Source organism: Sceloporus occidentalis, unplaced genomic scaffold (assembly GCF_023333645.1).
Source record: "Sceloporus occidentalis isolate IW3139 unplaced genomic scaffold, rSceOcc1.0.p SCAF_10, whole genome shotgun sequence".
Classification (NCBI taxonomy): domain Eukaryota; kingdom Metazoa; phylum Chordata; class Lepidosauria; order Squamata; family Phrynosomatidae; genus Sceloporus; species Sceloporus occidentalis.
The window spans coordinates 35707586-35721735 of NW_028316990.1; the positions used below are offsets into that span (position 1 = coordinate 35707586).

General features: G+C 38.7%; 1 protein-coding gene across 4 annotated transcripts in view; it reads right to left on the reverse strand.

Annotated features, from left to right (window-relative positions):
- The window catches only part of SDK1 (sidekick cell adhesion molecule 1), a 445458-nt gene that overhangs the window by 270309 nt on the left and 160999 nt on the right, over positions 1–14150 (reverse strand). For all 4 annotated transcript variants that reach the window (XM_089477071.1, XM_089477072.1, XM_089477069.1 and 1 more), the window contains exon 5: positions 8405–8538. In XM_089477071.1, the coding sequence (XP_089333197.1) occupies positions 8405–8538 (134 nt within the window). The remainder of the gene's footprint in view (positions 1–8404; positions 8539–14150) is intronic.

Consider the following 14150-nt stretch of genomic DNA (forward strand, 5'->3'; position numbering starts at 1 on the left):
CTCAGTCCCCTTCATACAACTCTATTGGTTGCCAGTCTCAAGGTGAGAAATCACTCCTTACTAGGGATGCAATCCTTGGCCAATTTTATTCTTCGGGGGAGCAAGAAACTTTCAGACCATTTTCTTCCCACTATGAGAAATCCTTGAAAATCATGCAGTTTTTGAATCCTATTCACAGTTTGGGATTTAGTCTGTGTAAAATTCAAACGTGGATTTTTTGTGCAGAAAAGTATTACTTTCTGCCCATACACATACACACACACACACACACACACAGAGGTGCTGTATGAACCATGGAGTTGTTGTATGAAAGTCACACTGTGCTTCATCAATGTCCGGGGTACTACTATATTTGCTCTAATACACTGCATTCAAACTTCAATGTCTCCCCTGAAGAAACAGACCCCATATTTGGTCCTTATTCTCCAATGTGGCATTAAGGTGGTTTTGACTAAATACAGATTAAATACTCTGTTAAAGGGTGCTATAATGGCCAATGTAAGATGGATAGATATTGCCCCACTGGTTGCTGGAAGGGACCAGTATATTGAGAACATCCACTATACTAAGACATGGGAATTCACTATCCTGAATCCCTTATTTCAGCCATTGAAGATAATACTAATTTAAAGAAAATTATATATATATATATATATATATATATATATATATAGGCACACAAGATTTCTATTTCTAGGTAATATATCACACTGCTTTATATGTTAAACAGGTTCTAGAGAGAAGGAAACCTTTGGTTCTTCCTGGTGATAGCATGCACCCCTAGAACCATTTTAATAATAACTACTTAATTAAATAATTGGCTTCTGCAGCATTTTAGTCTGTTTGATATAACTGATTTATCCAGTGTAATTACTGTTTTCAATCAGTTTTTGAATAGTTATTAAGACTTTTAAGTACAAAAACCAGACTAGGAAAACAGCAAGCAAAATGTGGCCATGTTTATCTAGACTTGTATACTCTCTTTACTGAGGAAGCCATGGCTGACATATGTTTTTTTTAAAATATAAATCTAATTAAACCGCCCCAGAATGGGATTTTAAAATAATTGTGGTTCATATTTACTGCTTGGATGGGCTTGCGGCATTGGGAGAAACTGACAACCTTTTATTATGGGTTATTTGTGGTTAGTCGTCTAATAGCCCAAGGAAATGGTCACTGCGGGACATTACTATTCAGCTTTAATGAAATTTTTAGTCCAATAATAGAGCAAATAGTATGTATTACCTGGGATTTTTAACCTTTAACTGTGGGCTTGTAACTATCCCTGCATCTGCAGTAATTTTGCTCAGAGCCTCCGAGCAGCTGAAGTTATTTTTATAATCCTGCCACCGACATCCACAAAAGTCAGCTTTCATGGGAAGAAAAAACCCTGTGCTGGACCAAAACAGCGAAATGGATTTCATTTTCAGTAGAGCTAAGAGTAAAAATCTGTATTTAGGTAGGAAGAATCGTTTCACGGATACGGGATGAATATCACCTGGCTTGGTAGCAGTTAAAAGGAGCCCAGAGGCTAGCAGAGCACAAGCTCAACAACAACTAGGGTGGCTAAAAAGAAGCAATAATTACTTCTCTCTTAATGTATATACTATTTTCCATCCCTGGAATGGCATTTGAGATAGATATAATGGCACCAGCTGCATCAATGTAAGCACAGTGTCCATATTGCAAGAGTAAAGCTTTGGGCAAACCACTCCTAGACCACTTTGCCCAGTTCTGCAGTATAAGAAGAGCATCCGCAAAGTGGAATGTGCTCAAAAGAAGGCAAAGAAGTTAGTGGGATGCCTGGACACAAAGGTTTGTTTTAGGATAGATTAAAGCAGATGGATGCGTTTAGCCTAGAAAAGAGGCATTTAAGAACTGATGTGACAGCTATCTTCAGGTGGTGGGTCCTTTTGAACTATACATTCATAAAAGCTTCTTGATGGTATTCATTGTTCAACAGTGGTACATGAGATGCAGTAGACTCTCATTCATTCGAGATTTTTACACAGATGCTGGATGGCCACCTCTCAGAGTTTCCAAGAGGTCTTCTGCCATGGAAGGGGCATAGACTACATGACCTCAAAATTCCCTTGCAACTAACTCTAGGCTTATTTTTTTATTAGTGAATTCTCTCTTTTCATAAACACATCTTTCTAATATTTCTTTCGATGCTCGTGACATGGAAAATGTTCTACAACAACAAGCATGTTCCTGCATCAAAACAACAACAACAACACAGCGACACCGTCTTTGTGTAAGTCTTCCAGCACATCAGCACAATTTGCTCAAGAATGCATATGCCTGGATGGCACACATAATTAATGTATGCCACATTTTGTATAATGATTGCAAGGTAAATTCAATTTTCTATTTTCCTTTCTGTCTGTCCTCTAAGAAGCTCTTATCGCCACATATCAACTCCGGCGCAGCGACAGAGATAGGAAACAAATCACTCCAATGAATGTAATAGCAAAAGTGATTAGAGATAGAGAAAGATTAATTGCATATGCCAGATATAAATAAAGTAGTCAGGAAAAGATCCCTACAGGTTTAGAAAATGCAATGCAAACATATATATATATATATACATATACATATATATATATATATATATATATATATATATATATATATATATATATCTCCAGACTGAATATAAATGGCACATAGGGTTTACAAATGACATTTTTAAATACTAAATTTAAAAAGCAAAGTTTGCAAAATACTTCAAAGTAAAATTTTATTTAGTTATAGGAAAGCAGTGGAAAAGGAGACTCAACAGAAGGAAAAATAGCTGCCAGAGCTGCTAAATTGCTACCTTCAAGAACAAACTTAGTGAAGAATTACATCCTTAACTACTTGTGCTACTTTCTCACCAATCTGGAGGTTGATGACCGATCCCAGGACAACATGTAACAGTATATCATGGATAAGCATGAAGCAATCATTTGCAATCTCCTCATTTCAAGCAGATGTCTGATACAGGTACAACAATGGCTTCCCCATTTTGTTCAACACTTGGAAATGTGATTCATGGCTGGTAAATTGCAGGTAATGTAATACATTGAGAAACTCACCCCAAATGATATACGCCCAGCAGGAGCGATAATTACAGATGTAATTATTGTGACTTAGCTTTATTCCATCACTTCTTCAAATGGAGAACCAATTAATATAGCACTCTCTCTCTCTCTTTCTTTCTCCATTGCCTTTCTTGAAGTGTCTATGTGTATTAACCAGCCTTAGAGTTTAAAAACAGCATGAAATATCATAGTGGTGAGAGACATTTTAAACGTTGCTGGGCACTACAAATAGCCGTTTTGGGGGTGCTATCCATACAGATCTAGCTCAGCCCTTAAACACTTGTGCAACTATTTGAAATTAGCTTTCGGATGCAAAAGAATACTGGATGATTTCTGAAGCATAGAGAGGATATTTGTCTGTCACAGACAGAACAAATTGGGGCAGAATTTCCCCCCGAAATTTCCTCAACAGAAGAAATTGTAAAGGTTGTCAAGAAAGTGAGCAAAATGAAATGTCATTATTTTTTTGAAGATAGATTTAAACATGACATAACTCATAAAGCTCTTTGATTCGGGGCTGCATTGGATTTCGCTCGTATTTGTTGAGTGAGCCGGGGCTATATATCGTGCAACCACAGCTGAGAAATCCAATTCCCTCCCCTATTCTATTTTTTAGATGGGAAAAACTGGTATTGAAGCATTAATTTCATTTTAGTCAAACTGATCCATGGAGGCTGAACGGTTGTAAAATCCCCCTTGGCATGGGCTAAAAGCACTTTGACAAGTTTATAGAGCCAGCAGAAGTGTGACCCTGGCACTGCAGACTCTGTCCTCTGGAGGATCTGGGCTGTTTTGTTCTGCTTTCCCCCTCTTTGTACACCTGAGCGGCAGGAACGCCCCATCAAAAATTAATGTAGCAATATGTTTTAGACACCCCAGTTATATCCTCAACATCTGCTGACTCAGCCTTACCACTAAAATCTCAAAGCAAAAATCCTTTTCAATAGCATCACCCCATTATTTTGTTTTACAGCGTGTGTTGATGGCATACAGAAAGTGTTTAGTAAAATTTCCTTCCGGAGATGAAAACATCATCTTTGACCCAATAATGACTAGCTCTTCGCAACAATAGTGATGAAAGAAGGACTGTCGCAGGGGCGGGTGAAGGAATATAACTAAAAAGTGATGAGATTGTTAAAGTAGGACAGCAGCTCGGAACTAATAACCGCTAGTTTTCTCATCGTGTTGACTTCCTGTTTGTTTGCTTTTCCATACCTGCATAACTCTAACCTCCAGCCATGTTTTAATTTCCCCATTCTATTTGACTGTGCACAAGTCTTGTTGAGTAAAGTGACTTTCATAACTTTTACAAACAAGATTAAGATCATGTCCTCTCTCTGATAGACCCTGCGTGGGTTGGTGGGCATGGGACTGGACATTGTTCAGCTTCTGCCTTGCCAATTTGATTACTCTGCTCATGAAATCGAGTCCCATCACATTTCCCAACAAAATTAGAGTGCTGTTGACAGAGGGGCAAAACCGAAGGACTACCTGGAAAGTTAGTGTGGACAAAGGATCAGTACAATTAAGTGCAATAGACTCCAAGGATTGTTTCTTGGAAAGTTTCATTATGACTAAATACTAATTTAATAACTGGGCAAATTTGTGATTTTAATATAGTCTCTGCACTTCTTTTTGCCTTGGAACAAACAGCTTGTTAGAAATGGAAACTGGCCAGACCAAAATGACATCCTTACACTTCCAATTAATTACAGTAGAGCTAAGTCAAGAATCTAATTTTGATGGTCTCTCTCTTTTCATCCCATCAACAAGACAATAGGTTCCTTCCTTTACTCCTGCAATGTTTGGGAGGGAGATTTATCTTCATTAAATAATAATTGGCTTCATTATCTTTCGACTTGTCAGAACTGCTGGCTGGTAAGATTCTAAAAAAATTCATCCATCTTATTTTGTGTTTTTCGAAACCCATATTAGGCTTTTAAAAAAGACATCAAAGTCTGCAAAACACTCAGTATTCTTTGGGAAACTATTATGAAATGGGAGCAAGAATATCTAATTTACTAATACTTCTGCTAAGGTGACATGCACCTCTATATTTCATAAATTAAAGAAGGAAGTCTAACAAAAAGGAACTGAACTGAAGTTCCAAATGATGAATGTCGCAAAAACAGTCCAAGCTGCCAAAAGAAAGCTTTATTGATTCTCGCCTATTGCTGCACACTTGCTTTTTCAGTCATTTACTCAAGCGCCACTCTTTACATCTTTCCATAAAATGTTTGGAGAGAAACAGATAGAAAGGGAGGTAATATTGTCCCAAAACCAATTCCAAATGTAGGACATATTGCTTAAGAGATACCTAAGAGAGTCTGGCCTAGAGGTAATTGTCTATCAACTGCAGAGTGATTTTAGCAACAATGTGTAATTTTCCTACAACTCATCTCATCACTAAAATGGAAAGAAGAAATTGATTCTTTGTGGTCTTCACCATAAGTGCTAACAGTTTGGGAAAGAGAGACCTTGCACTCCAGCTATGTGTTACAAACCAATTGGAAACTCCTCACTCCATGGAAAGCTATATTGGATCCCTTTCTAGCTGTATCATACATTAGAAAGGCAGTGAATACTGTCCTGTTCGTCTCAGCTTTTAATGATGTTTAATGCTTGTTGTCTCTCATTACTGTCAGTCCCTAATTTTTATAGTAATGAATGTTTTTATTCCTGTGCGTCTTTGCTTTTACGACATATACGTTTTAAAAATGTATTTCTCAATTTTGTTGTAAATCATCCTGAGCGCTTAGTGAAATAAATAAATACACACACGGAAATAATACACACCGACTACTGCATCTTCACTCAACCCAGGAGCCTTTTCAAACAGTGCCACCTGTGATGCATTAGCAGAAAGCAACAAGCAAACCTCGCCTAATAAATGTTTCATGAGCTATGAATCTCACTATGGAGGAACAAACAAATATTGCTGTAACAGGGACATCCAAATTCAAAGGGCCAGTTTGTTATCTGCCGGATCCATATACAGAAGCCATCCACTCTGGCACCTGAATCTTACTTCTCTTCATGACATCCTCCACTGTATCAGAGGATCTAAAGTTAGGTTAGGATGGGCTGGGTATCTTTGGAGAGAGCAGGGGGCAATTTTTATCCATGCACTGACACACCTGAATCAACCAGAAGTGACATTGTGCATCCTTTTGTCTGATTGTCATCCTTCCCTTTTCTGGCTGGGGACAATACCCCATATTCTAAGATTTGACAGGTGAACATCATGGTGCATGTGGCCAAGCAACATCAGGATGTGGATAAGATGGCAAAGGTTATTAATAAGGTAGAGGAGAAGCTGCATCAGCTTCCTTTTCTTTGAGTCTACTGGGATCCCATTTTCCCAGTAATTCTTTTAATCCTCGTCTTTCTCCATCTCTGAGAGGACCACTTGCATGAACTCCGCAACCCCTTCACATTATCCATTTTGTTTTCTCCTCTATATGTCCGTGCTATTTCTTTTTTTGTCCCCTATGGTGTTGTATTGTAAATGTTTTATTCACATGGCCACAGACTGACTATTCCCCAATGTTAATTAAGATCAGAAAATGAGCTGCACAGTGCATTAGTGGTTATGTAATACAGACCATTAAAGCCTGCTTTATAAATGAATGTCATTAAATTCTAAGTATAGCTGTTTTTCCTAGGCTGCCAGGAGGGGAAAAATGAGACTGGGGTTATATGGCACATTCTATTCAAGATTTTTCAAGCAACTTAAGGGAGCGTAATTATCAAGCCGACGTTGTACGGTGAAATGAAGAGTTTGTGGCCAAAGCTGCAGGATGCCCAAGGTCTGGCTCTGCCTTATGAGGCTTTGTGTTAAACTGCATGGGATCGAGTCCATGCATGAGCTATCAGGCAAATTACATCTGAGTCCAGTCAAGCCTCCGCTGCTATTTATCAGTATATAAAAAAGCTTTCTTACTGAATTCTTTCACAAAGCTTGAGATGGCAGTTTGTGTGACTTAACATTTACCCCATCGTCGCTCATCTTATGACAGCAGGGGCCAAGCCACCTGGGCTGCAAAGGAGCAGTCTTGGGGTTTCTCGCCAAGTATGGGACCAATAATTCAAAATACAAGGTCTTCAATCATGAAACAGAATATATAGCACACAGGTTACAAAATGGTAACTTCTCAGGCTGGTTACGTCCCCCATCAATTCCAATTTCTTTCACTGAGTCAGCACTCAAAACATTTCGAATTCAACATTAAGAATACATGTTGTTGGAGAGGGAAAGAAAGTGCAGATTAGTGATATATTTTAACAGGTTGTAAAATGAAATCCCACGCTTCCCACCCTGACATATTGGATTACCACAACCCTGAGCAATCGTATTAAGGGCTTCATAGTCCATCTGTGGAAAAGATGGACTATGGGGGGGAAGCATTAAAATTTAAAATGTAGCCAAAAAAAAAAAAAAACTTGTAGGAAGCCGAAATCAACTGTAGAAACCGTCATTCTACACAATGTAAACACCAAGGTTTGTTCCTGATGAAGTTAATTAGTCGGTTTCTAATGTCCAACATTACTCAATTCATTTTCATCTCTAGCAATCCAAGCCCTGAGAAGTTATTCCCTGCATACAAGGATAAATAACTGTAAATGACCAAATCTCAGACAATAGCATACAGTCCAACGTCCAGCTTCAGCAAGTGCCCATAGTCAAAGAAGGAATAAAAGAAAAGTGCAACATCCTTTCACTGATCATACATATTTGAGCAAACCTTAGTTTACAGGAATGATTTGATACTGCTGAGGTCAGTCAGGTAACTCATTCTGGTCTATGGCTCTGAAGTAGCAAAAGGCAAAGACCCACGTACACAAGATTAAAAAACAAAAGCATTTTCCTCCCAAACAGCACTGTTCATTCCTTCTCATATGGTCCTCCAGAGTCTATTAGAATACAGCTTCCAGCATCCCTTGACTATGCTGGCTAAGATGGATGGATGTTTCAGTGCAACAACACCTGGAAGTTCCATGATTCCTACCTCCTTATATAGCCTGCTAACATAATAAGTATTACTACTACTACTACTACTACTACTACTATGACTACTGCTGCTACTATTATTATTATTAACCTTTACTACTACTACTACTACTATTATTATTATTATTATTATCATTGACTACTATGACTACTGCTGCTGCTACCACTACTATTACTACTACTACTTATTATTATTATTATTATTAGCATTAGCATTGAAAGTATTACTTATAAGAAAGATTAAAAGGAGAAAACATTGTGTGTTACATTCCTTTCAGAATACGTTTGTTGAAATATCAGTACTCACTTGTCACACTCAAGTAAATGAATGGGCTTGTCTTGTTCTCGCCATTCTTTTCGTTGACTGCCTGGACGTAGTAGCACCCAGCATCTGCGGCTGATGTTGCAAGGATGACCAGCTGATTCTCCAGTGTGATGGTTCTGTTTTGGGGGGAGAAGCAAAAACAAGTGCTTGTTAATGTCGGACAAGAAGAATTAAGTTGTAAAAGAAGCACAGCACCTCCCAACTGATAGGCTTTTGTGTAGCAGTCACAGGAGAATTCTAGTTTTAAAAAGGAGGACCAAGTTTCAAATGACAGGAATCAAAATCCTCTGGATTTTCCCCCACTTGATAGTAGTGCCAAGGTACAGCATGCAATAACTTCATACAACTAAGATGGACATGCTATGTCAGTTCACACTGTTGTAGTGCAAATTTAGTATTTACGAGAGAGGACACCTCTCAAGGAATCTCTAGGTCCTCCAGTTCAACTCTGTGGCCAAGATCTGCCAGACATTGACCACAGCGTTGCACTGGAGGAGCTACAAAGGCCTAGTGGAGTGTTCTCTCTAGGAATCTCTAGTGCGACCTTTGGTTAAAATTGACCACAGAGTTGTGCTGGAGGAGTTGTGCTATTCATAGACAGAACATATTCATACAAACTGTGAATAATCAAAGCTGCCAAAGTCAAAGCTGCAAATGTGGAGGGATGAGTGCATTCTCTATTTATGGTCTGTGCAGTTAAGCTCAGCTTCATATACAAATGGTACAAATGGAAAATTAAAATGCTTAGCTGAGGAGTCGTGGAGGGAGAGGAGAGCAAAGCGGTTCCTAACTGACAGCTATAATTGTATTATGTCCTAAGTCAGTGATGGCATAATCTCTGTGGAGCCGGTAAATACTCGAGTCTAACATAAGTTTACCCTTGCCTTAACAAATGCTGCCATAAAACCCCCTTTGTAAAATTGCTTTAGCCATTTCTGGTGTCACCTGCATCATTGCACAGTATTCTATGTTTGCTCAGCATACAGGGGCCAGGCTTAAATTGTAGGACCAATGCACAACAGAGTCAACCCTTGTGATAGACAGTTCTGTATTCCCAACACACTTTTTCAACAGAAGAGGGAAAAACACGGGACTGGAATATGATCCACATCTTGCCTTGTTTCCTGAGAATATTATCACTGGCTTTCAGTTGCAGCAATTGACTCAGAGGCTACCATGATCTTTATTACAGTATAAGGTAACCGTCTCTTCAAACCTCAGTTATTTATTATTAGTTATTAATGTCAGAAAAGTGGGTTATTGATGGTGATCCAAGAAAGGCCTTGGGGGAAAATTAATACATTTTTGGAAGAGATTTGGATGTGCTGAGTCCGTAGAAAATGAGATGTGGAAAACAGACAAAGTCTCAGGACACTGAAGAAAGGGATTATTTTATTGTTGAAAACAGCTCAATATGTTTTGGCCAAGAAATGTTTTTATGGCCTCCATCAGGGGCTATTAAAAGAAAAGGGGACAATCCATAGATAACAGTAATTATAACAAGAGAGTACTTGCAATTTACAAAATCAATTATACGTGCAAATATCTCACATCAAATTACATATAAATTGTCTCCATTTTAAAAAAAATGCATATTAAGCAAAATAAACTAAGTGGTATGAGTACAAAATCTATCCACCCCTGAAGGCGGCCATAAAAATAGTTCAGGCTGAAACACATTGGGCTGGTTTCAAGAAGAACATCTTCTCTTTCTTTTGAGACTTCCATGTCACATCTGTTGGGTGTTACCAGTTTTCACTGTTTGTTTCCTATAGAAAATGAACTTGATATGGGAATCGCGACCCAAATTCAGATAAGAGGCCATGACACTCAAAGTGGTAGAGACGACTGAGCCAAGGCATGCTAGATCCAAGGAAAGATGATGGCGGAAATGCCAGCAATAAAGAAACGACAGCGGCTAGACATCTTTACGAAGGGTCTCTCCTAAAACAATTGACCAAATAACTGTGTAGTAATTAGTTATTGTTTTTAGCAGATCTTAGAAGTTCTGCATTACAGGAAATGGTGTTACCTTTAGTGTGCTACTTTTGAGGATAATGGGAGGTGTGTGATTATCGTTTATTTATGTAACAAATGATAGCACTTTTCTTTCTGTACAGCAAGTAGCTTTTACTTATTTCGGCCACAACTTTTGAAGGCATTTTGGCATCTGATCCTGATGTGGGATGTAGGCAATTGAGGTTTGGCAACCCCTCAAATGCAAGATGGTTCCCCAGGTGGGACTCTCAGCAAGAGAAGTGTCCAGGGGAGTCATGCAGTGGCATCTGCCCATCTGGGGTTTCCTATCTGTTATACTGGATATCACCCAGCAAGCAGGCTTGGTATTTACATGTTGATTGACAGGCAGTTGATTGACAGACAGATTGAGAGGATCTAGACCAGCAGTTCTCAACCTGTGGGTTGTGACCCATTTGGAGGTCGAATGACCTTTTCACAGGGGTCTCCTAAGACCAACAGAAAACACATATTTCCAATGGTCTTAGGAACCAAGACACTGCTAATTTTATGGCTGGGGGTCACCACAACATGAGGAACTGTATTAAAGAGTCGCAGCATTAGGAAGGTTGAGGACCACTGTTCTAAACCCATGTGGGTGCCAAGCCTATTTTGCAGCTGTAAACAATGACACTGTGGCCTATTTTTCTCTGGAAGCAAAGTGGAATTAGCCCCTAAATCGACAAAAGCCTGAAATCTGGAGTATGGCAGCACATTTTAACTTTAAGGACAAAGACATCCCTGCAGATCTGGGCAACTTCTTAGGTGGAGGCAGAGAAGTAATGGAAGCAGTCAAATATTAATTCAAGGTTTACATGTGTGAAAGACAAGGCAGAAAATAACACCGATAGAGAAATGAGATGGTTGATTGGAATAAAAAACGAAGAGCTCGGCGTGCAATTAAGGTGCTATGATAGGCGCTTGGGGAGGGGACACGACACCATCAGTTACATTAAAGGCACTGTAATTAGTCCTAATAAATGGGCTTGCTCTATATAAAGAGAAAAGGACATGCAAATGAAAGCCGGAACATGATATAACTGAAGAAGGGTCTCTACTTGGTTAGTTTTTCCTGCTTAAATCTTTAATTTGAATATATTTAAATTAATTAGCAAGAGCAAAAAATCTTTGGCCATCCATCCACAAAGACGTCACCGCTCTTTACGGCAGAATCCTAAGCATGCCTGCTCACAATCAATCAATAATTTATTTCGGTCACAGACCAGTATAAAAATAGAGGAGATGGTTTTTATCACAACGTACATAAAACAGAATAACATGCAGTGGAATAAACACATAAAATTCATAGTTCTTTGTGGGTTTTCAGGCTATGTGGCCATGTTCTAGAAGAGTTTATTCTCCTACAACATGGCCACATACCCTTCTAGAACATGGCCACATACCCTTCTAGAACATGGCCACATACCCTTCTAGAACATGGCCACATATCCTTCTAGAACATGGCCACATGCCCTTCTAGAACATGGCCACATGCCCTTCTAGAACATGGCCACATACCCTTCTAGAACATGGACACATACCCTTCTAGAACATGGACACATAGCCCGAAAAACCCACAAAGAACTATGGATGATGGCCATTAAAGCCTTTGACTTCATATAAAATTCACATTTAATCATACAAAACTAAGTCCAAACTCTCTACCTAAACTCAAGGTGTGTATATAATTGCACTGGCCCCGCATGGCGACCTGAGTCCGCCTAAAAGAGCTCTTTATCTTTATTGTCATTATCGACTGCTGATTTTCTTCATCACAAATATGTCCCACTGGGTTCAATGGGACCTTCCCCCACGTCAGTTAAGATTTAGACAGAAGTAATTTCAGGTAGGTTTTAAAAGTACAGAAATATGTACTTTGCTTTTAGTTAAGGATAATTACCTTATCTCCAGGTATGGAGTCAATGGGAATTATTTAAGTTGAAATGAAAGTCAATTTATTTCATTTACTTTGGGCACTCAAAACTAGAGCACTTGTGAGTCTTAACGTCTACTCATTTTGAACATTACCTTGTACTTTTGAGATAAGGTAATACTGGGATAGTGTTTAAAAGATCCAATACAGGGAGCTTAAGATAACATCCACATTAGGCTCCCTCCCACCCACACTTCCATTAGATCTCCATAACAGACAGGGAGCTTCACAGAGGGGTATTTTAATGGGACTGTCTTGGTTAATATCTTGCTAGCTGTGAAGTTAAGCCAAATGATGTTAATGTGATTCCATAATTGCATTAAACACACACACACACACACACACACACACTATTGAGTTTTCTCATCTTAAACACATTTTTGAGTGCTTCTTTGGAGAACTGTCACCATGTTCCACCGCAAAGCTACGCTTCTATAGACTCAAGAACACCTCTACAAATCTTGTTAGATCACCTTAACAATACCATAGGACCCAATGGAAGCTGGTTTGCTGTGTTTCTTGTGTCCTTAATGGCGAAATTCCATGCAAAATTTGTGTTTTGTGGTGTTGTGATCATAGCTTGTATCACTTACATTTTAGCAATAACTGCCAGTCATTATGCTTTAGGTTGGTATTCTTATTAAGGCTGGCAGTTTGTACATGACTTTATTCCCGTCTTCCAGCTTCAATCCAGAGAACTTCAAAACTAATTATGTTCTCCAAAGAGTTTTCATTCCTTAAACCCAGTGGAATTTCCCAAGTAGTTTATGATGTGAGCGAGTGTCAATTGCGCAGGAGTCTCTTATTTAATGATGAACATCTGAAGTACTACTGTCCAAGGATGTGCTTAAAACAGGTCTCTGGACTGCGGCTCCCATTTGCAGCATTACAGTTAAAATACTTTGCAAAAGTATACTTTTTCTCAGCTGTCATTGTATTGTTTTTGAAAAGCTGTCAGAAAGTTTGAGGAAAGGGAAGCTCCATCTCTGGTTCCACCTTTTTACTCATGCCAGTACCTTAGTTTTAAACAACAGCCAAGATTTTATTCTCCTTTTTGTGGTAGACATGATAAAAGATTGGCTTTGCTATCAAATGGAAGGTTCAGAGTTAAAAGAACACAAAAGCCATTATACAGGGATTAACACTTGCTTCCTGACAGATGGTACACCTGGCTTTAGATGCATTAATGAAATGATAACAGTTTAGTATACAGTAATAATAAATTGCACTGTAATAATAATTCCACAGGATAAAGTACAAAAGTAAAAGGGAGCTAAGGACACACATGTCTTTTTCATATCAAGTTGTAACAGCAGTTAAAAGAGAACAGTTAAATGGTTTGCACATAACATACCAACACATTTTCTAAGACACCACTGATATCTTTCAGATTTTATCCTAAAGATCAGCACACCTTGCAAAGTAAAGGTTTAACATTTCCGTCCTCTAAAGTGTGGCACTGGTTAGTGAAGTTGCCTTATACTGGGCCATCCAGCTCTCTTACTGGTTCTATGGACTACACAATGATTGGAGATGGTCTTTCAGAGGCTCTCTGCATCTGCAACCTGCATTTTCCAAATCAGTCCCTCTGCTAAGATAAAATGATGCAATGAAGAGAGAGGGGTAAAGGAATAGAAGAAAAAGAAAAATGCTTCCTCCTCAAATCTGGTGGGACTAAATATATGAACTACTGCAATATGAAAAGAATTCTATTTAACATTAATGAATCGGTGAACAAGCTACGAGTGAGTAAACATTAATGGAGAAGAGCTGATTATC